General features: G+C 32.3%; 1 protein-coding gene across 2 annotated transcripts; it reads right to left on the reverse strand.

Annotated features, from left to right (window-relative positions):
• Positions 1–3,738: 3,738 nt before the first annotated feature.
• LOC148602888 (stimulated by retinoic acid gene 6 protein-like) lies at positions 3,739–21,681 on the reverse strand. 2 transcript variants are annotated; one of them, XM_088552216.1, is made up of 16 exons: positions 21,567–21,681; positions 20,596–20,674; positions 19,729–19,796; positions 17,810–17,961; positions 17,338–17,458; positions 16,877–16,916; positions 15,978–16,127; positions 14,891–14,976; positions 13,026–13,137; positions 12,049–12,169; positions 10,912–11,069; positions 8,029–8,077; positions 7,326–7,443; positions 6,324–6,455; positions 4,665–4,828; positions 3,739–4,083 (listed from the first exon to the last, which is right to left on the reverse strand). In XM_088552216.1, coding segments are annotated over exons 1-16 (1,845 nt in total). In that variant the 5' UTR covers positions 21,569–21,681; the 3' UTR covers positions 3,739–3,790. The 2 variants fall into 2 exon arrangements, 1 of the variants encoding a protein (XP_088408342.1); XR_015916464.1 differs by lacking the exon at positions 3,739–4,083 and adding an exon at positions 5,006–5,221 and having other exon boundaries at positions 4,692–4,828.
• Positions 21,682–23,438: the final 1,757 nt, after the last annotated feature.

The following is a 23,438-nucleotide window of genomic DNA, read 5'->3' on the forward strand; positions in this document are numbered from 1 at the left end:
CCAAGGCATCAATAAGAACTTTAAAGTTATAATTCCAATTTATGGAGTGTGGTTCATTGTACTTGGGACCTTTAGAAAGAGTGTTACGCAGAGATTCGTTTTCGATGATGGTTAAATCTACCGTAACGTCGTGACCAGAAGGACCATATTTGAATGGAGAGTTTTGCAAGAAAAATCAGGTGGTTTAGCCTTGAAGCCCTCAATTTTGAGGTTCTGTAATAGCCTTTCATGATGGAAAATTTTGGATGCAATGGGTAAAGTATAGGACTATATAAGAGTAATTAAGTGAACCAAGGTTATAGCGGTTATCAAAAGAATGCAATCCTGGGACAAAGACCAAGCATGGAAAACAGACATACACAACAAAGAACATAAAGTTACTAAAATCATACATACAAAGTAACAAACGGAAATGAGCAACTCGGACTACACTTAAAACTGGGAGCATTGACCAGGTGCACCGGTAGGGTAATTACTAATAAATAGTATGGATTTGTCTTTGAAATATGGGTGGAATTTTGTTGGTAACGTTTTTGTGATGGAGAATGTTAGCTAAATTAATTGCATCTTTACCTTTATTGACAAACGCTAGTGGAAGAAATTATCGTTTTTCTTCATCTTGACTCTTCGCACAAACTGGTTTAAACAGTCTGTGGAAATAAATATCCAAAATGATGATTAGGTAGGGTCAAAAACAGGAGTGTCAAGACTTGTTTTGTAAAGGGAGTGTAGTGGAGTGAGAGGTATAGAATATAGTTTGTTTCTAATTTGATGAAGTCCATACGGTTTTTGTATGAAAGAAAAGAGACTATCTATGGAGACGTCATATAACGTAAACATTTAGTGTCGATGGCCATGACTCCTTTCCCGTCTTGGATTTTTGTCAAATAAATTCATCACATTTATGCTATTGTTTTATTGGCTTACATGTAAAAGGTTTTCTATACCGTTGGTGTTGTCATTGTATTCGTAAGGTATTGTAGTACTAAGTCTGCATATCCAGTACTGCTCTCTTTCCCTACAATACTTTTTTACTTAGAACGGGACTGTTCGTTAGATTGTAATTTTGTTTTTTCTAAAATACGAACTGTAATATAGTAGATTGAATGATCTTGTTGATTAAAATGTTGATAAACTGTTAGGAATACGGTGGTGTTAATTCCCGAACGGTGGCCGCACATTCTTTTGTTTAATTGTTCTTATGTTTAACCGACATATACTAGATCGCATAAGTTGCATTCTAATCCATATATTAAGTTTGGTAACTTGCAACTTAAGTCATCGTCACTTCTTGTATGGAAGATTTTGTTGGTGAGGGAACAGGAGAAGTGAAAGTCGGCAACTTATTTACATGATATGCCTCTCTGATGTTATCATGAAAAATTGTATTGACATAGTATTAATGCTAATTTTATATTGTTATGTACTGATGAATATGATTAGCTAAAAGTTATTATCACCAGGGTATCAATACAGCAAGACAGAAATTTGATTGGTTAGCTACACGTCGCTCAAAATCCAATATCCCCGGGCGTTGTTAAGCCATATCCCCGGGGGTTGCTAGACATTTCCCCGAGGAACGTCACACGCGCTGCTGACAGTATAGTGTCCTCAATATACGCATAAATAACTGAATTCAGAAATCCACTCTCCAGAGTTTACTTAAATGACTTGCTTAGCAACTTTGATTCTGTTACGCAAATGCCGGTATTTCAACATCAACATTTACCAAAACAAATGAACATGAACTCCAATTTTAGCGCAAAATTTGATGATGATAAGTGATTGAGTTATAAAGTTTTTTGTAGGATTACTTGAAATTCCTCAATGAATGATGAATTCAGTACACTCCATATATCTCGAGTAATTAAATGTCGTGCCTTTTAAACGAATTAATCCTTTGATGCCATTAATTTGTCCTATTTTTCAGATTGTTACGCACACGAATTTGCTTCGTTGTCATCATCGTCAATTGCATTCCTGATCTAGTTTAGTTTCGACGTCACATCTCTGACCCATGAACTTTAGACGTCTGTGACGTAGCGCTCGGGACGTTGACCGGCAAAAACAACATTGTCGATTTCCATTGCTGTTTCAATAAAAACACCTTATATTTTGGTACCTGTAGGATTCTACCAAAGGTAGTACCCTACATCCGATGGAAAACACCTAAAATTTGCATATTTCACTATATTTTTCAAAAGTACTTACTTACAAAAACGTCACATTTGCGTTACATGATGTGTTGAATTCTTAGAAAACGTAAGTTTAAGCTTGAAACCGAGGATAAATCGTCATCTATCTTTCAGTACTACTGTACACCCTTCGGCTTCGCCTCAGGATGAACTAACGTACTTCAGGGATTTAAAATCTCCATATCTACGGATACCAACAAAGATAACGTAATAAAATAATTGAATTGAAATATTCAAGGTCTGTACAGCTTTCTTTCTTTGATTAGATGATCAACGTCTTGAGGTACATATCAATAATAACTGAAAATATAGGCATTTCACGAACATACAAAACGTCATATATCACATATACTGACGAAAAAACCACAAATAGCATAAATAATGAACATAATGTTTTATATACACATAACTATTTAGTTAACTCGACACTTCATGCCCCATTACCCCACATCCCATAAAATTGGAAGTTTATCCCATACGACACTGTAAGCTACAATCGTTTCGAATTCATTTGGCAACACAAGTTTGTTTGTTTGTTTGTGTGTTTGTTTTTGTTGTTGTTGTTGTTGTTGTTTTTTTGTTTTTTTTTTAATAATTGTAATTGCGTCGTAATGGTGTCATGGTTATTCGTCATTTCACAAAACCTACTAAGAATTGTAAATCTGGTGGGTCGATTTTTTTTTTTTTTGGGGGGGGGTCATATTTCCTTCCACAAAACTGGATCCACATTCTAGAAACATCGGATGATAAATTATGCAATAATGAATGTATTTGCGATATATAAAGTTGTGCCTTGGTTGTGTACACCAGAAATATAACATGAAAATGACAAAAAAAGTACAAACATAACCAAAAAATCTGAAATTCAAAGTAATTTTTTTTTTGGTGTTATAATGCAAATAATTTCCTAAGTTCTTATGTTTTCTTCCTTGTTATGGATTCAAGTATCTCAATTTACAATAAGACTTTCAACACAAAATTGTTTACTGACCGTTATGTTTTTAACCCAAAGAACAATGTATGCCCTTCTCATTTGATTGACCGTTGTTTTTATATTACACACAATGATTTTTAATGAATATATTAATAGCGTAATTTGTGACATTTTTAAACATGGATACTTATTATGAGTGATTTTTTTTTTTTTTTTTTTGACATAAGATAAAGTTTTGGTGTGTTCATTGTCACCATGAAAACAATTTTGTTCACAATGTATGAGTTTCTCTCGTTTCTTCTAATATTGATTTGGCATCACATGAGCAAATAAATTGTTGTTTCTAGAAAAGCATAACATGCTTACCCTACCGGTGTATCTAGTCCATATTACCAGTTTTGTTTTAAGTGGAGTCTCTGTTGCTCATTTACTCATTAACTTCATTGAATTCTTTGAAGTTAGTTTTAGATATTAATAGTGTTTTCGCCTGTATTAATTTTTAAGTCTTTATTTCAGGGCATTGGATTCGGTTGCGGGTTTTAATTATTGACTCCTTTCTATATTTTTTCCGAAGTAAAAGTGTAAATCTATCAGAGAAAATATCAAACATTTCTATTACAATTTATATATTTTTTTCATTGCAGAATTTTGACAACATTGACTACAGTGAAACGTGTACTTCATGCAGAGAAGAACTATACGACTTAGATCCAATTACGTTTTGCCTAATTTTCGGATTATCGAATTTCGGCCCCATTGACGGATTTTTCAATAATGTATAGACCTTCTGCCACCGACGTTGAATCCGACGATTTCTGTTGCTGGTATTTCCTTTTGTGTATTGTGTTGTTAGCTTGGGATATTTCTTGGAAATTAATGTATCACAGAAAACAGCAACGACAGGGTTTCGATGGTGTAGTTCTACCAATATCATACCAATATACGTCGAGTAACCTGAAGTTAGAGTATTTTAACAGTCAAATTCAAAAGAAAACAGCACATGGTTATCGGCAAAAAAATATTTTAACCGTCAAATTCGAAAGAATACAACATATAGTTATTGGCAAAAAATTTTGTTAATCCGTCCCTTGTGGTAGATATATTAGTTGCAATTTTATTGATCTGGGTTCGATCTTTAATTGGGAATTTCTGTACCAATTATAAGATTTGTATTAAATGTTGATGTTTAGACTTAGATAAATTTATCATATACATTTTAATCAACAATCTTAACTAGTTTTGGAATATTGAGCTACGTCTAGAAGTCTTGTTTAACTACACATAGTATTCTATTTCCTCCTTTGAGTTAAAAAACGAATGTTTGTTTTAGATAACGTTTGTGGTAGTTAGCATTTTCTGCTTTTGAATCTTCAAAGAAACCATTTAGTAACTTAATCAAAGTATGGTTTATATTATATATGATATTACGTGTTATATATTTATTGTAGTTCATTGTAGAATCATTCAGATATTGATATATATTGGAACTCCTTTTGACATTTAAAGATGAATTGCATGTTTTACGTTACACATACCTCTATCAAATTTTTCAAATCCAACTGGAAGCATGCATTTATCAGTCCTGGCCAAAGATATCAATCCGATAGTGAGGCCAATCAATGAGCGGCTTAACGCAGCTACGATTCCAATGATAGCATGGTAGAAAAAGGCAAAAAATGTCAGCATATTGAAGCATCGACTGTGAAAAGACAATAAACTTCTTGTCAAGTGTGATAAAGCTAAACGGTTAAAGTTTAAAGCTATTGTTATATAACAGTTTACGTTGTGAAGAAACAACTCTTAACTCTTTTCAAAATTATTCGTTATTCACAAAATATAAAAAAAGTTGACCAGGCTTACGTACTTTTATTATTACCTTTATTCATGTTCATTAGCTGAATTTTCATTGGTTCATTACGAGGGTAAAATTTTGCTCTTTCATATGTCTCAGAGGGTGATTTTTTTTCCTTTACCCTCTAGTGAATAACTAAACTGGTTCCGGGAAATATTTTGCACCAGTTTTGCAAAATCTACTATGTGAATCTAGATTTCATAATGTATTTGTCAAATTAGATGGTGATTCAGCTTTGCACTGGAAAAGAAATTTAATGTCATTGCCATACGCTAAATTTTTGGCTTCTTTCATTTCTGTTTTGTTAATTCTGTATTGTAAAAAAAGACCTACTGTAACAGTCGGATTAAATAACTATACACAAGAGAACTTTTAAAAGAAACAACAACGTATTGACACGTTTGTGAGCAGGAAAATGGTCAATTACTGTTACATTAAATAAAGGTTGCAAAAGGGGGTTTGATCCACAGTTCACGTCAACATAATAATTTTTTTAAAGAAAATTTTTAAAAATATCAAAGAAGAAAATAGACAAACATGTAAAACTGAATTTTAGGGTTTAATTTGAAAAAAAAAGAATGACAATGGAATGCTTAGTATACAAACACAATATTTTCAAATGATTTTAACACGACTTTTACGTGATTTTCAACTGAAATTAGCAATTAATATCTGTTACAAACTTAGTAATTTGAGTGAATCGAGCTTTTACTTAAATTTTCCCATGAAGTTCACGATATGTAAATTTCATGTCGAGTGAAATGAAATTCACGTGAACAATATTTGCGTGTGTAACATTAAGACAGCAATGGGTAAAAACGAATGATATATCAGTTGAAACTGCTATGTTTCAGGGTTAAATACTTTATATAGTGTTTGGTTCTGTATCCATTTGCAATTCGTTTTCATCGTTAGTTATTGATTATTCAGTTTCGAATAAGAGAACAAGCATTCCTCTTATCAATGTTGTAGATGATATATGGTTAAATGATATGAGACACTGTATGGTTCTTTTTGTTTTGTTTGTCCCAAACAATATTGAATTTCGTCTCGATACTACTGGTACAAAAATAATATGTAATTACTTAAAGAATTATAGTTATATTTTTTGGCGTATGAAAGAATAAACTCATGAAATCAGGAGGTTCACATACCAGCCATTCTTTATAATGAAATTTTTATACCAAATTTCAACGAGTAAATCATTAAAAATGTTGATGACGTCACAGTTACATTGCAAATTGTGGCCAATAAGATGATCTACAAAAGGTTTTATTCGATCAGATAGAGTGCTTCTTCTAAAATCTTATTGTAAACAAATAATATTGATACACAAACTTACGTGTTATCTAAGGCTAGTGACCTCTGTGTGACATTGCCATGAATCTTTTCTACCGAGCACTCCTGCAGGAAATATTTCCGTGACAGGAAACGCTGTCCTTTAATGAGGATTAACATAATCATCAACATGAACCTGCAATAATGAATTTCATTTTCTGTTACATTAGCATTTAATTTGTATAGAGGTACATATGAATTCCCATTTCGGCGTAGGCCTTTCCTTCGGATCCATTCTAAAGATTAGTAATATACTTTCATTCTAGTTTCTTTTCGTTGTAAACAAGTATAGTCTATTACATAGTTATATTTCCTTTAGTTGGGATTTAAAGGAGAATTGTACTGTTTTTTTTTAATATATGTTTCATAATTCCAACCGAAACATATTTTCTATAAACAATACATGTACCTGCTTTTCCGGAGAAAACAAAGGGATAATTTACAAAAAGCAGAGAAAGCAATACTGAAGGCTCAATCAAGAAGCTATTCGTTGAGTGGATAAATATTGCCTGCAAAACCAAGCATTGAACTCACAGGACACTACGGGAATAAATGATAGAAGCAGGCGAATGAAAGGTTTTAGAAGCTGTATACTAAAATTATTTTTCAAAGGGTGAAGTTTAATATGTAAGATACATCAATAAATCCAGCGTGAATTCTTCCACAACTTTTGAAGTTTAAGACCTTACTTTTGTGTTTTTTGTGTACTAGAAAGCAAATTGCGAGGTGCTCTATTTTTATTAGCATTTGTATTTATGTGTTCACGCTAGCCACAAAATAGTGAAATACATGTACGTCAGTCTTTCATCAAAATCATCTGTTATCTGTTGAGTTTCATAAAATCGAAATTCTCTTAGACCTTGTAATAAGAAAACTTTTTAATTTGAACGTTCCTTTTTACCTTCGATCAATTTAATGTTGTCATTTTAACGTTTCAAGAGCAAATACAGTATATGTCATATTCTATCTCTTATTTTAAAAAAAATGTCAAATTTTATATACTTACAAGGCCGTTAATACTGGTTCAAAAACATAAAATGGGACATCTCCTTTCAGTGGCAATACGACCATGTAAGCAACAACACCACAAAGAATAAAAACAACCAGGGAGCACAAAATATAACCTGAAATTTTTAAATATTTTAAAAGTTTCACACTGAGTAGTTTTGAATGGCGTTCCGTCTGTAGAATGAGTTATATACTTTATCTATATAATTCTGTCCAATAAATATGACACTATAGTTCAAGTTATTTACGAATTTTGTAGACAACAAAGATGAAAATCATACGTTTCATAGACTTGATATATAAGTAAGCATCACCCGCGTATTCTCCAGCTTATGTGTACAATATGCACATCGAGCACATGAAATGTGAATATGTGGGTCAAAAATATTTACACTTTAATATGCTGACAGAGTGGTATAGTTTTTTATTTTTTTTTTTTTTTTTATAAAATGCCAATTTCAATTCTTACAGTTTGAAAATAGTAATTCTATCATTTCTTTGCTTGCTTGTGTAAAAAGCGAAAAACAATGAAACATTTGTCAAAGTTGTTGAATGTCAATGCAACTAATATCGTTTTAGAATTAATGAGTTAGCATTGATTCGAGACAAACTATGGTTAGATAAATGAAGGACGGAATGTCTTGACCCTGTTACAAATATTACGTTATAAACGATGTTATTTCTTTGAGTTTTATACATACACCAAAGTAGGGACGCTATCTGGAATCCAGCATATCGGAAACTTGCCGCCTAAAACAAGTAAAAATGAGCATCAAATAAACGTAGCAACTATATGATATATTTTTTTCAATTTCCGGAAAAAATATAGACTTCCAACCAATTATAAGTATATTTTATTAATTACATAGTGGAAAGGAAAAGAAACCTGGATAAGAATGAAAACAGGATATTAATTGAGAATTTGTATGTGAAAAAAAATCACATTCTATGGTATATAAACGAATAAGAATTGGGATATTGTTAGGGGAGATGGGGATTTTAAATAGAGAGGATTGGAAAAAATGTTTTTGAAGTAATTATTTATTTGAAAAATAAATCATATCTTATTGATCATAACTTTTTAAATGTTGAAGAATTTAAGATTATTATGAGAGCCAAGGTTCTAGCGGTAATCAAAAGAAAGTAATCAAGAGACTAGAAAACAGACATACACAACAAAGAACATGAAGTAACTAAACTAATACACACTAAGTAACAAAAGCAAATGGGCAACTTAGACTCCACTAAAAAAACTGGGAGCATGGACCAGGTGCACCGGTATGGTAAGCGTCCTTTGCTTTTCTAGGAATACCCGCCGAATTGCTCATTAAAAATCAAGTCCGGTGTAGACGAAAATGGAAAGGAAGACTATGACACGTTGAACATATAAGTTTTCATGGTACAGATGGATACACCGTAACGACCCACGAGTTCATGAAGACGACAATATAAAATTTGTTATGATGACTTCAATCTTGTAGTAACATAACCCTGTTCCAGATGTATACAAATGTACCCAATGTGATGCAAAAAGATAAAGAATACTACAGAAAATGGGAAGTCAGCCTCATATGTTGACCTACGCTTAGAAATCGATGGTAAAGGAAAACTATTGACCAAACTTTACGACAAACGTGATGACTATTTTATTCAGAACTACCCTTTCATCTGTGGCAACATATCTCAGCACCTGCGTATGGCGTGTTCATATCACAATTCATACGTTATGCCAAAGCTTGCCAAAACTACGCAGACGTTTTGTATCGCGCTAGAATTCTAACAAAAAGGCTTCTGGAACAGGGTTATGTTGCTACAAGATTAAGGTCATCACTACAAAAAATTTTATGGTCGTCATTACGTACTCGTGGATCGTTATGGTGTATTCATCTGTACCATAAAAACGGATTTCTCCAATGTTTCATAGTTTTCTTTTCCTCATTTTTCTACCCCGGACTTCACTTTTTATGAGCAACTCGGCGGGTGTTTCTTGAAAAGCAGAGGACGCTTACCTTACCGGTGCACCTGGTCCATGCTCCTAGTTTTCAGTGGAGACCAAGTTGCTCATTTGCTTTTCTTACTTAGTATGAATGATTTTAGTTACTTCATGTTGTTTGGTGTGTATGTCTGTTTTCCATGTCTGGTCTTTGTCACTGGGTTACATTCTTTTGATTACCGCTATAGCCTTGGTTGCATTGTTTATTATTTTTATATGAATTTGATTACCGCTATAGCCTTGGTTGCATTGATTATTCTTTTTATATGAATTTTATATTTTATGAACGGCGCATTGATATTCGTGTTGTGAAGTTTTGGCGGGAGAAAGTTGGAGTGTGAAATGACCGAATCTATTTCAGAGTTTGAATTTTCGATTTTGTTTACACTGGGAACATTCGGTAAATCACGGCTATATATATAATGATAACTCGTTATCTGTTGATGATATATCAATAAGAGAATTCCTAGTGAAAAGTTGTATATCAAACTTTGTAAATATGGACTTGGTACAGGTAAAAGAAGAACAAATACTACTGTTATGTCAGAGCTTAACAGATTTCCTATACATTTTGATATAAAATCTATGTTAAAATACTGGCATCGACAATACTTTCCAGCACTAATAGATGTCTACATTGAATTCGAAAGACTTAATGAGATAAAAGAAACATTTTTGTATGGGTCATTAATTACTGTGAAAAAAAAAGAGTAATGTTATAGTTCAGAAAACTGTTTTAACCAAATGTGTTACAAAATCATTAGAACATGCTACATTAACCAGTGGTACAAACGAAGGTCTGTAGATCTAGATGGAAAACTCTTAATTCTAACTCATATTCTAAAGACACCTGCTGTAGTATTTGATAGGAGTAGGAACCTTTGCATTCCGCCACAGAAGGCTGAATTGCCCGACCCTACCCATCCCTCTTTTTCTAGTGGCATTCTAAATTTGTCGACACTATTGCCCTTATGACCCATCTCTTTTTCATTTCATCATCATCATTTTATCTTCATTTTATCATTATTTTCACGTTCATCGCCTGAATATAGCTGAAATATTGCTGCTCGGGCGTTAAACCCAAACAATCAATCAATCAAAATTAAAAACAACTTTGGGAGTGAAAAATGTCTTTCTTTAATAAAGAATTTTCAGATTAGGAAAAACCTAACCAAATTAAAAATATCTGCACATAATCTTAGAGTAGAGGCCTGAAGATACCCCTGATGACTTTTTGCAAAAATAACTACACGTTTGTTTGCATAATGCAGGGGGGTTATTAATAGAGAAAAATTATCCCTTATTTTCTGTTGTACACAATTCAAATGCCTATCAACCAATAGCGAATCCCAACTATCATATTATGTACGGCATAATTTATCATTTCTTATAAATTTACTGACCTAAAAAATTGCTTTTTTTATAATACGGTATTGTGTCATTAATCATTGTTTGAAAGCACAAATACACTTATATGTATTTTCTATATCCTGTTTTGCATAAGGTATATTTGAAATTGAAATGTGATGATTCCCTAATGTACTCTGCTATGACGCCGTCGTGTTAATGAAAAATAAAGACGAATTCTTACAACAATGTGATCATTCATCGTTTTCTTCAGCTTTATATGTAAGAAAGAGTAATCTCCCCTGTGCATCTTTTCCAAGTGCTTCCGGTAATTGGAGTAGATATCTATCATGTACAATGCAATGAAAATGCTGGAAATTGTAAAAGATGTGTAATATCCCACTGGAAATAGAATAAGGTTGAACTATTAATGTGTGATAGGTTTAACTTGAAAATGGAGAAAATAGTGGCCAGAAAGGCCGTATCGAGAAGTACATGTTTGTCATTTATCATTCTTTTGTTTTTAATTTTATCGTCTAGTAGACTTTGAACAAGTTGTCTGCGGTCTGTTGCTTCATATTTTTAATTCATGGTTGCACAAAGTATAATTTCTTACGCTTACCCTACCGGTGCACCTGGTCCATGCTCCGTGTTTTTAGTGAAGTCCGAGTTCATTTACTTTTGTTACTTTGTATTGTATGATTTTAGTTACTTTATGTTCTTTGTTGTGTGTGTCTGTTTTCCATGTCTGGTCTTTGTCCCTGGATTACATTCTTTTGATTACCGCTATAACCTTGGTTCCCTTGATTACTTCCTTAACAGACTTAAAACATACACTCAGTGATTCTTACGAGGGTAAATTTGCGATTGTTAAGTGACTATATAACATGTACAAACCCGTGCTTGATATATGATATTGCGCTATTGTGTACCTATAAGATGCTTAAAAACTTCTGTCTACCCTTCTGACATGCTTTTGTATTGTAAGTAAGGTTTCTATTTTTTTTTTTTTTGTCTTAAAGTGGTTGGTCTTCTCTATCTAACTTTCGTGACAGCCAGGTGACAACTTATCATTAACTATGCGTCCTCCTAAGAAAGTTTTTTATTTTAACTTAATTAACAAATGTGAAGTTTTTTATATACCATAGTTTTGTTTCACCTTTTAAAGAGATTGGACTAATTCAAAAAAACACTTCACAAACAGACTTTTTCCCGATTTTTTAGGAGAGGCTGGACCAAATATTTGTTCCTATATAAACAGGTCGTTGTTTAAAAAAAACCCTTTCAAACATATGAACAATTCTTGAAGGCCTGCTATAAAAACATAGATGAAAATCATTATATAGATATGAAATATAACCTTATTAAGTTGACTACTTGCCAATTATAACATGAATAAATGTTTGTATGTGGGGTTCAAACGTTGTATTGTGAAACTTCGACGATAAGATATATATGTTGTCCTTGAATACGGGAAACAACACTAGTTGTTCCACACCAATCTAAAAACAATGATACATGTTAGTTAACATTTTCTTAATTTGTTACAGCTCTTGAATAATTTAAACTTCCCATTTACACCACATGCAATTCCCAATTCCCCATGCCATATTGCTCCAATCCCATTCCCCAAGGAAAAGTCCCAATCCCCGATAGAATCCCCTTTGTATTTTTCTTTATCAAATATTTACATTATCCAATTAAATTTTATATATTTGTAAATTCTTCGTTTAAAACTGTCACTTTTTATTTAATTTAAATACATTTTTTCATATAAATAAAACTTGTTTCCTTATCCTCCCATTTCGCCATCCGTCTATACACTACATGTATCCCCTTCCCAATTACCCAATATCCCTTCCCCCATGTACCATGGAGTGGGAATTTGTTCCCATACAAGTACTGTGATAATCATTCAAGAAATAGTACAAACTACCTTTTGAAAATCAAAATGGCGGAGTTTATTTATCATGTTCAGATGTTTCTATGTTTTACATGCTCCTCATATGTTTCCACAATTTTTTCTAATTCGGTCAATGTTTATTGTTTAACCTTTGTATGAAGATTTGACATCATACATAGAAGCATGATACATGTAATATACCTATATATGTATCACTTACTCTATTGTTTCATTAGAAATTACACAGTTAGGTCAGTTCTATTTATGTATTTAAGTACCACCAGAAGAGGAAAGAAGTATGTAATGCAAACAAAAACATAGGTCTACCAAGGAAAAAATCAAACAAGAGTCTAGAGTCTATATTTGTACGTAAATATAACAAATAAACGTAATCTTCTTATCTTTTATAGTATATAAGTTAGTTTTGGATTACTTTTTCGTTCTGGAGCACTCACCCGAAACAGTGCAATGCTTGCTACTACGAATGTTGAAATGACACGTGGGGACCCTCTTAGTTGAGAATTTAATCCAATTCGTTCCTTCAGCCATTTTACGAAATACTCTAACCTAAAGGAATAGAACACAATTATTTAAATCATTTTTTCTTAAAACGAATATTTAGAATCAAGGTACAATAAGCAATGTATTTGATTACTTGATTACATACATTACATACATACATACAGTACTGAATATGTGAATGATTAATGATGATGGCTGATGTAGAACTAATGAAATTTGATGTGTAGAAGACAGAAACATACCTATATTAAAATGTCTCTGAATTGATGTAACAAAAAATAATAAATTTTATATATAACTTAACTAATACCCATTTTATTTTAAGTATGTCATCATATGACTGGTTATACTTCCGGATTCATGAGATTTTAAAGATTTGATTTTAAATGCGCAACCACTTTTTTTTCCAAGTGTTCATCTTTTCAAGTTATTTTTTTTTTGCAATTACAACCATGACCTGTATTAAAGTCTTACCATTTATGCCTTATTAATATTATAATTTATGAAACACTACACAGGCAGATATTTTTCACGTGAAATTCATGTTAAACGAGTTCACGAGTTTTCATATGAAATTCACTTAACATGAATTTATTCGAACAATTCGTGTGAATTTCACGTAAAAGCTCGAATCACATGAATTTCACGTGAACTCTGTCACAAAGTTTATTTTCTCAGTTCGGGTGAAACTCATGTGAAATAATTTTGCCTATGTAGTAAGCAGTTATTATACAGGCCAATATAGACATTCATGTCACAGTTTGGCCTAGAACTAATCTAGAAGGAGAAATGAACAATAAATTCTCATTGATAAAGCTCACTTTCCCTTTTGTCTTTGATTTGGAGACGTATTTGTAATTGATTACCTAAACAAAATGTGAATACCGTTATTTGTCAAACATAATTGACTAAAACTTCTACTTGTCATCGATGAATAGATTACGTCTTGTCTGCTACAGTATGTGAATCTGTACAACAGCTTAAAAATCGATTAATAGTCCAATCGACAGAAAACAAAAGATCTGTTTGTACCTTCCCATTCAAATTTTACCCTTTTCGTTTTTAATTGCTAATTTAAGTATCAGTTTTTTTTAAGAATCATGCAAATTCTGTAAAATGTAATACATCTCCAAAAAGGTTGCATATTTTTCTTTTTGTTATTTAGTTCATTTATAGGCCTATATGATGAAATATATAATTATTCATTCCAATCTATCTGCTCTTAGGAGATAATCCACATTGAAAATCCAACAGTCTCTATTGTATATTACTGTCATTTACAGAGTTATCTCCCTTAAAGTTGAATTCTACAGTATATTCTATATAATTTTCATTTCCTATCAACAGGGGTTATATGAAAAACCACATGTTAATTTCTGATTAGTATAACACTTTAAACAAAATATCAAAAAAAAATATGTAGGCTTCTTACTATGAATTCCATTTTGCGTGATTCTTAACTGGACTACTACTTAAACGAGAGTTTATTGAAGTTTTTGTTTTATAAAAAGGAAAATATTCTCCGCTCCTTGGCTCTAGCTCTTTTTTTCTAAAGTAGAATGTAATAATATAATCGCTTAATTTTCTACAAAAACAAGTAATGGCAAAGTCGGCGTATATCAAAATAACCTAGCTCTTTATGTAAGAATTGGTTCCATTGGAAGTGTTAATAATTCCTTTATTGAAAACTTTTTCTATAGGACCCTCTGTCAGGTAAAAATAGCACACCAATGCCGAAATAAGTAATAGTTTCAATGAAGATACGAAAATGAAAGGGATATATCATGAACTTACTTACCTTGATAAAGTTTTGAATTGATCTTGCACGTTTTTCTTTTTGAGCAACCATCGAACATATTCATACTGATGTCGACTTGCACACCGCTAAAACATATATCATGTAACATATGCATCATTATGTGCAAATTATTATAGAATCAGTAATCATAAAGGGTAAGTAACCAAACTTTTATAACAAATATCCACAAATGTCAATATTTAACGATAGTGTGATGTCAAAGCATTATTGTCACGAATTGTTATTTTTTATTATTTTTATGCACAATGACTAATTTAATATACAAAAAAAACAATTTGTGTTCTTGTATTTTCCAAATACATATCAAATTCTGTGTTCGGTGGATTGATGTTCCAAATATTTAATTACGTAGCATAAACTTGACATTACAAGAGACGGGTATTGCCAAACTTTAGCGATGGAAAGTCCATGACTGAAAATACAGAATTGTTTTTAAATTTGAATAATCAAAGTTATTGTAACGGAAACATTGGCTTATTCACATCTGCCTATAGAGTGCATTTCTGATTTTATTTTGACAAGAGAATATTATGTTCCTTCTTTGTACGTTTTTGGAAAAGATGAAAAATAATTATCAATAATATGTCATATTTCATAATTTGTGTATGCCAATATATTCATAATTCTTTATACAATTTAAATAATTAATCACAAATCATAATGTCATATGTAAACATTGCCGGAAAGCAATGATTCTTAATGCATTTTTTGAAATAAACTGTCTAGTCACAAATATAATTTTTTATTGTTTAAAAATAACAATTGTTGAAGTGTATGCTTTCTATTTCTTTGATTGAAAAAAATTGCAGGTAGATATTTGATTTTTGTATACTTTAAAAACATGAAAACTTTGTTTTTGTCTTTCTATGGGAATAGTATTTCTTTGGCAAGGCTATTAAGTTTTCAAACAAGTGAAGGGTAAAAAGTTAGTGAATAATCAAAACATAAAGCGTTGACAAAGCATTTTAGACTGCATGACATAAATAAAACACACCTGTGTTTCTTATAAGAAGAATATACAAGGCAATCAGTATCCAAGAAATATTATCAAAAGTAGAAAATATACCATCTGGATGTCCTCGTGGTCCTCGTCAGGCGACGTTTTGATTACTCGTACTATGTGCTGGTATACCTTATATACATAGTACACGATGATAACAGCATAACATATAATTGATGGTACGAACGATACAACCAATGATGGATAAGGATTTTCCTAAAGTGCAAAAGATAAAATTATACTATTCTTGTTTGCAAAAGCAACTTTTGTTGGAAAGCATACGTTACGTAGGTTGGATGCTAATGTGTAACAAATACATTTTCGGGCCCTAAGGAAAGAAGAAAGTATCAAAGAAGGGTAAACAGCACAAACCCAAATAAACGAATATAGTGAATTCAGGTACTATAAATGTGTTATCACTGTTTGCTTCTTGTGAGACAACTCTGGAATGACTTAATGTTTAGTTTAAATGTTGTTTAGCTTGTTTTTATTTAGGGGGTTGGTATTTTTTGGGGTTTTTTTGTTGTTTGTTTTTTGTTTTTGTTTTTTTGTTGTTTATTTTGGTTTGTTGTTTTTTTTTATTGTTTTTGTTTTTTTGTTTTTTTGTTTTTGTTTTTTGTTTTTTGTTTTTTGTTTTCGTTTCTTTGTTTTCTTTTTTGTTTTGTATTGTTTCATAAGAACAAAAAAAAAAAATTAAAGAAAACAAACAAACAAAGATTTTGGACCTATTTTTGTTCTTACGAGATGGAACGGCAATAGCCAAATCATAATAACTGTATTGATACACACGCTATTACGTTTCACCCGATTATAATTATAAGTTGATATAAGTTTATATCAAAATGAAATAATATAATCAAAACAACTAGCTGCTGTAATATACTAACGTGAGGTTGTTAATGATATAGTATTGTAAGTAAATTTGAATTGTTTCAAGTTAATTTTCCTTGCGTTACATTACTAACCTTCAATGTTACATCTATCTGGTAAATATGGACCGCAAATCTGAAAAAAAGGTTGCCTATGGTTAAAATATTTATATAAGTGTCGCTTACGAAATAATTGATAAAACGTGTGTACGTACAAACGCACCTCATATTCCTTAACATTCGAAAACAATCATCGAACAAAAAGAAGGTTCGATGTTATATTTGTAATTCAATAATCAAACAAATTTAGCTCAAGCTTCGTTTCCATATAAATGATATAATTGAGTAATTCACAAAAACTAAGAGTGTATTTAAACTGTAACTGGCAACCTTATGCAAAATTACATAAAATTTTAGATAAATGAAGTTTTAAGCTAAATTGAATGGCGTCTTGGAGACTAAAATTACTTCCTTTATAGTCGCCTTTCGAATGTTTGTGTGTACTGGATTATGCTAAAGTAAAATAAGAAGACTTACAATATATTAAAAAAACTCACATGACACCAGTATAGAAGAATCCAATTAATGGCTCGACAATTGTCCTTTTGCATCTGATAACAGCAAATAGCGGGTAAAATTTCAATGTCACCAACAGTGACATCAGGAGCCACACAAATACTAAAAATGAGAAACATCACAACCGTCAAACACTATTTTTATTACAAGGATCTCAAATACTTCATCACATTGCATAATAAGAGTAAGGATTATACTAGTACCAAGAGAATTTGCTTTCCATACACGAAAGAAAATTGTTAGCATTTCCAGTCTATACTGTTTTAAGACTATATGGATGAAAGTCATACTGTATCCTTTAACATTTTGCAAAAATGCACAGGCAATTTTTGGTAACATTTACCTGTAAAATAAACGATTAAAAATATGAACAGACATTCTACAATGATTTTCTTATTATTATTTCATCGTCATGTACCATCACTAACAATAAACTTTACTATTAAAACTTACATCTCAGCCAAGGTTTAGCCAGTGTGGGAATAGACATCGTTTTAAAGATGTCATTTTTGTTGAAAACGAGGTATAAAACCTCGTCTGCTGTACAACCAAATGCTGCTGCGTACACGAAAGTCAGGCGATCATACTTCAGAAAATCTATTGGGCTTTAAATATAAAAAAGTAAATAGAAACTTATTTCGTTGATTATGCCTAAAAATCATACAGATTACATTCATGGACTATCGCTTGATAAGCAATTCTAAATATGTAAATGAACAACACCGAGAACACCGAATGTTTAACATGGGCAATCTGTGGACAAAATATTACAAGAATACCAAAGATACACATGAGTGACAATCTGTAGACGAACAACTCCAAGAATACAAAAGGTACAAAGGAAGGACATATATGTAGACGAATAACACCAAGAACACCGAAGGTACAAACGAGGGCCAATCTGTAGACAAAACAATGCAGGCAACACATTAGCTACAAATGAGGGACAACCTGTAGACAAAATAACTCACAGAACATCGAAGGTACGAAAAGGGACAAAATAATGCAGAAAACCCCGGGGTTACAAACGAGTGAAAGTGTGTAGAAGAACAACACCGAGAACACCGAAGGGAAAACAAGGGACAATCTGTGGACAAAACAACACCGAGAACACCAAAGGAACCAACGAGGACAAATCTGTAAAAAAACAACTCACAGAAAACCGAAGGTATTTAGGAGGTATAATCTGTGGACAAAACAAAGCAGGAAACACCGAAGGTACAAAAGAGGGACAAACTGTGAACAAAACAATGCATGGAACAATGAAAGGACAAACAAGTGACACTCACAATTTATGGACAAAATAACTCCGAGAACACTGAAGGTACAAAGGAGGGGCAATCAGTGGAGAAACGAGTGACAATCACAATTTATGGGCAAAACAACACCAAAAGTCAATCCAGGGCAACCTGTAGATAAAACAACTCCAATAACACCGTAAGTACAAACGAGTGACAATGAATGGAACATCAATTGTCGTAAGACGAAAAACGACATAACATATGAGTTGTGATATGAAAACTCCGTACGCAGGAACTTGAGGGATGTTGCCACAAATGAAAGGAAAGTTGACAATACGGAATGAAAAGTCATCGCATTGTCGTATAGCTTGGTCAATAGTTTTCCTATACCATCGATCTCTATGTTCTTTAAGTGTGATGCCGACTACGCAGTGTATGTATTATCCTTTATCACAAGTTCTTTGAAGTATATACAATGTTTCAAATCCTAAAACTAGGATTGTTTAAAAAATATTATGTCATCTATATGGCGGAATCTGTAATTAAAGGATCAAGCTAAACGATATTCTTTCTTTAGGATCAGATCAGCTATAAAGTCAGCCTCATCAGAGTGAAGAAACGGGCAGCAACCGGAAGAGCACAATTTGTTCATATTGGAATGCCGACCGTTTAAAGAGTAATCAAGGGAACCATGGTTATAGCGGTAATCAAAAGAATGTAATCCAGGGACAAAGACCAGACATGGAGAACAGACATACACAACAGAGAACACAACGAGTAACTAAAATCATTCATGCAAAGTAACACAAGTAAATGAGCAACTCGGACTCCACTAAAAACTGTGAGCATGGACCAGGTGCACCGGTAGGGTAAGCGTCCTCTACTTTTCTAGAAACATCCGCCGAGTTGTTCATAAAAAGTCATGTCCGGATAGACGAAAGAGGAAAAGAAAACTTTGACACGTTGAACAAATTACATCAAAGTCCCGAAACATGGCCCTACCGTGAACACATCAAATGGACACAATCTACATACATAAAGTAGCCAATCAAATAAAAAGATTACACAAACAAAACTAAAGATAAAAGACACAAGACGTCATACAAAATAAAATGTCTTAAAGTTACATACATTACAATTCCAAATCGGCCTCCTTTTTTGTTCTTTTCCAACGCAGCCAGAAGAATCGTCAATAATAACTGTAATGTAAAGGGAAATTGCATAATACCTGGCTTTCGCTTAACCACGTTCCTTAGAAGATTTGTGTCTCTGTTGTTGCGTTACATTAATTACTCTAAAATTACAGTTCAACCCACACGTATCGCCTGATAACATATCTATCCGGACTTTCTAAACTTTATATATATAAGTAATTCAATATGATAGAAATTGATGATGTCATTCATTACGTTTATATATCAGTATTGTTTTGAATTTAACTAAAGTTTAACAAAATTGACAAATCATAGTTAAAATTGACATGTATATGTAATTACATTCTCTACAAAGTGTTCTTTGTAGTTTTTGTAAAAATACGATTTCTTTAGTGAAGTTTAAAACAAATCACTCCTGTTCTATTTTTTTAATCTTTCAAACACACATTGCCTCTTAAGAAAAATGCCTACACAGTTTAATATTATTAAGCACTTAACTTTACAGCATTGTGTTATCTTTGCTTTACAAACGGCCGCGCTGATATGAAATATTGCTGCCCATGGAATTATCGTTCGATTACGTAATTGTACTATGCAAAAACCAATTTAAAAATAATCTATCTTAAGAGTGAGATTTTAAATGATGCTTCATTTTTTACTTGTTTGTAATTACTGCATAATATATAAAATATTTGTAAAGTCAATTAAAAAAAAAACACGCGTCCATCTACATTTGCTGTAAAAATGTAATCTGGAATTAAGATGCTATTGAGGCAAATTATTTAATCCATGACATCGACCATAAAATATGTTTTCATATGATAATATTTAGGGTGGTACTCACAGCGACAGCATAAATGGAAATTGAAAGACTTGGAATACTTGATGTACTGTGCGGCTGGAGTGTTTTAGAATTTGGTGACCTTTATTCAATCCATAAAAAAAATAAACAACCGTTAATTAGTTATTACTAAAATTGTGCCATAGTGACGATGACCAAGATATATTTGAAATATTATCAGTGATAATTTATTAAGTTTGTTTACATACATACAATCTATGGCAACACCGCCTGCACAAAGTCCAGCGCCCGAGACCACTCGGCCAGCTAGGCTATATATATATACGTCTCAGAATGTGACGACTCTATTCGCTACACTGCTTGATCGGATCAAATTGATACCGGGGAGATAATGTAAACTTATAGAAGGGTCTGAAAAAATCCCAATGAAGTTAGAACTGTTAAATTTGCGGTGCAAATTTTTGGTCGTTCCCTCCGCGGGGCTCGAACCCGTACCGCTGTGACATCTATGACAACACCGCCTGCACAGACCACTCGGCCAGATAGGCTATATAAAACATAGCTTTCGCTGGCCGGATCATTCCTTTTCGTAGGATTAATCTAGGGCTCTAACTTAGTACACGATGTATGGTAGTGCGGGGCAGTTCATCCAGGTGTTATTATGAAGGATAGAGGATCAAATTAATGATGCATGTCACAACAAATCAATATTAAACAAACGTCTCAGAATGTGATGACTATTCGTTACACTGCTTCATCGGATCAAATTGATAAAGGGAAGATAACGTAAACTTATAGAAGGGTCTGAAAAATTCTCAACGATGTTAGAACTGTCAAATTTGTATATATATATATATATATTTAAATCAAAGTTTAACATGTTAAATGAAAACGCTTATTGTAGAATAGAATAACCTTTATTATACGTATACGAGCAAAAAAAAAGACATGCGTGGTTATCGTTGTATCCAATGTAAAAAAATATAGAACCACTAAAAGTTAAAAATACGTACATTTCTTTCTGGTTATTTTACAAATCTCCTTAAACTTTAAGATAACATGAAGTATGTACTTCCTGTTTTTAATAGAATAAATAAGAAGGTATTTTATGCAAATTTTACCTGTATTTTTAAAGCTAAGTTAGACTTGTTGGTGTGTGATAAAAATTTATTTTTTATTGATTTCAGGTTGCCTTCGTAAAAGTGTATATGTTTTACTTTATCAACAAACCTGTGTGTCGAGGGATGGATATAATCTGTAAACATTCAGATTTTTAGGGTTTTAAGGATTAATCATCTTATCAAAGTGTCATGTCGAATTATATTTATATTTTCATGGGCTGATTTTTTAGTGGAGTCCTATTAATTGGGAGATTTTTATAAATATGATATTTTAGTAAGCCTTCACATTCGTTTCAGTCCCTTGTCCCTTGTCTCTTGAGTAATTCAAGAAAAATGTCTGTAAAGATCTTTACAATCCTAACGTATGAAGTTGAAGACCTGTAGAGATACAATGTGAAAGAAACGCTTTCGTTTTGTTGAAACAAACAACACATTGTGGAAAAGTGCCATACCGAGTTGTTTTGAAATATTATATTTTGTAAGAGTATCAATGGAACCAAGATTCGAGCAGAAATCAAAAGAATATAATCCAAGAATAGAGAGCAGACATAGAAGACAGACGCACAAGATAAAGAACATGAAATAACCAAAACAAACACTTACTCCACAAAAAAATAAGGAGCGAGGATCAGTAGCATCGTTAAAAAAAGCATCCTTTGCATTCTAGAAACACCCGCCGAGTCCGCTGTAAGGTGAAATTTGTAAAATGATAGAAAAAATGTGCTGGATAATAATGAACTGAACCTGAAATTAACTTTTTTCATGCAATACATAAAAAAACTTTAAAATTTAAAAAAAAAATATAAAAGTCAAATATTAAGTACTTCTCCGTCTAAGAATCAAGCAAAATGTGTATACAGTGTGGGACATGAAGGAAAAAAACGCAGATTTTATTGCCTTAACCACGTATTTATACCCGATAACCTCCAGAAATAACCATCAAATTGTTTGTAAAATTTGCCTTTTTAAGATAATGATAGGTCACTATCTTTTTTTTAAATGCACTATGAGAAAATGGCGGGAAAAATTTCCCACACTTTTTGCTTACATAAGCAGTCAAAAATATCTACGTCACAGATGCTTCAGTATTGAATTTGAATAACTTTCCAGTTGTTATCTAGATGTATTGAATATATTTGAGCAAAATAAATCAAATTAAGAAATATGATGTGTCACCCATTGCCTGATTCTTATACAAAATGGTACTTAAAGGTCCTGTAAACACTATCGTTTTGTTTGATAATGTAGGTAACATTCTCCCAATCATTTCTTGTATTTTGTATTGTTTTTATTTGTTTTATTATTTGTTTTTTGTTTTTTTTGTTGTTGTTTTTTTTTTGTACGAAGTGCTTAATCCCCCCCAATTAGTGACCCGCGATAGTAAAGCTACTATAAACTGTTAGTTCCTGCCAGGGTAAGAAGATATGCGGAGCAAAAGTGTATATCATAAAATATATATATAATATTAATACATTTTGGTTGCTAACATTAAACAATGACAGTATAAAATTACTTTAATTGTATGTTTGTTAGTTTGTTTGTTTAACGCCAGAGCAGCAATATTGCAGCTGCATTCAGGCGATGAACATGAAGTGGATGATAAAATGAACATGAAATGATAATGAAATGAAAAATGGAATAGGACACAAGGATAATGGGGTCGACAAATTTTGATTGCCACTGGAAATAGGGAGGGGTGGGTAGGGTCGGGCAATTTAGCCTTCTGTGGCGATGCCCTATGATTCCTATTCCGGGAAAATACCA

Source organism: Perna viridis, chromosome 11, assembly GCF_037379345.1.
Source record: "Perna viridis isolate PV_CMFRI_1.1 ecotype Kerala chromosome 11, ASM3737934v1, whole genome shotgun sequence".
In the NCBI taxonomy this organism is placed as follows: domain Eukaryota; kingdom Metazoa; phylum Mollusca; class Bivalvia; order Mytilida; family Mytilidae; genus Perna; species Perna viridis.

What these genes read in the sequence shown, in the direction of transcription:
- LOC148602888 (XM_088552216.1), bottom strand. An exon ending in GGCTAAACCTTGGCTGAGAT is followed by an intron (nt 17,459 to 17,809) that starts GTAAGTTTTAAT and finishes TCTCATTTTTAG; the next exon opens with TATTTGTGTGGCTCCTGATG. An exon ending in AGATAGATGTAACATTGAAG is followed by an intron (nt 16,128 to 16,876) that starts GTTAGTAATGTA and finishes TTTGCACTTTAG; the next exon opens with GAAAATCCTTATCCATCATT.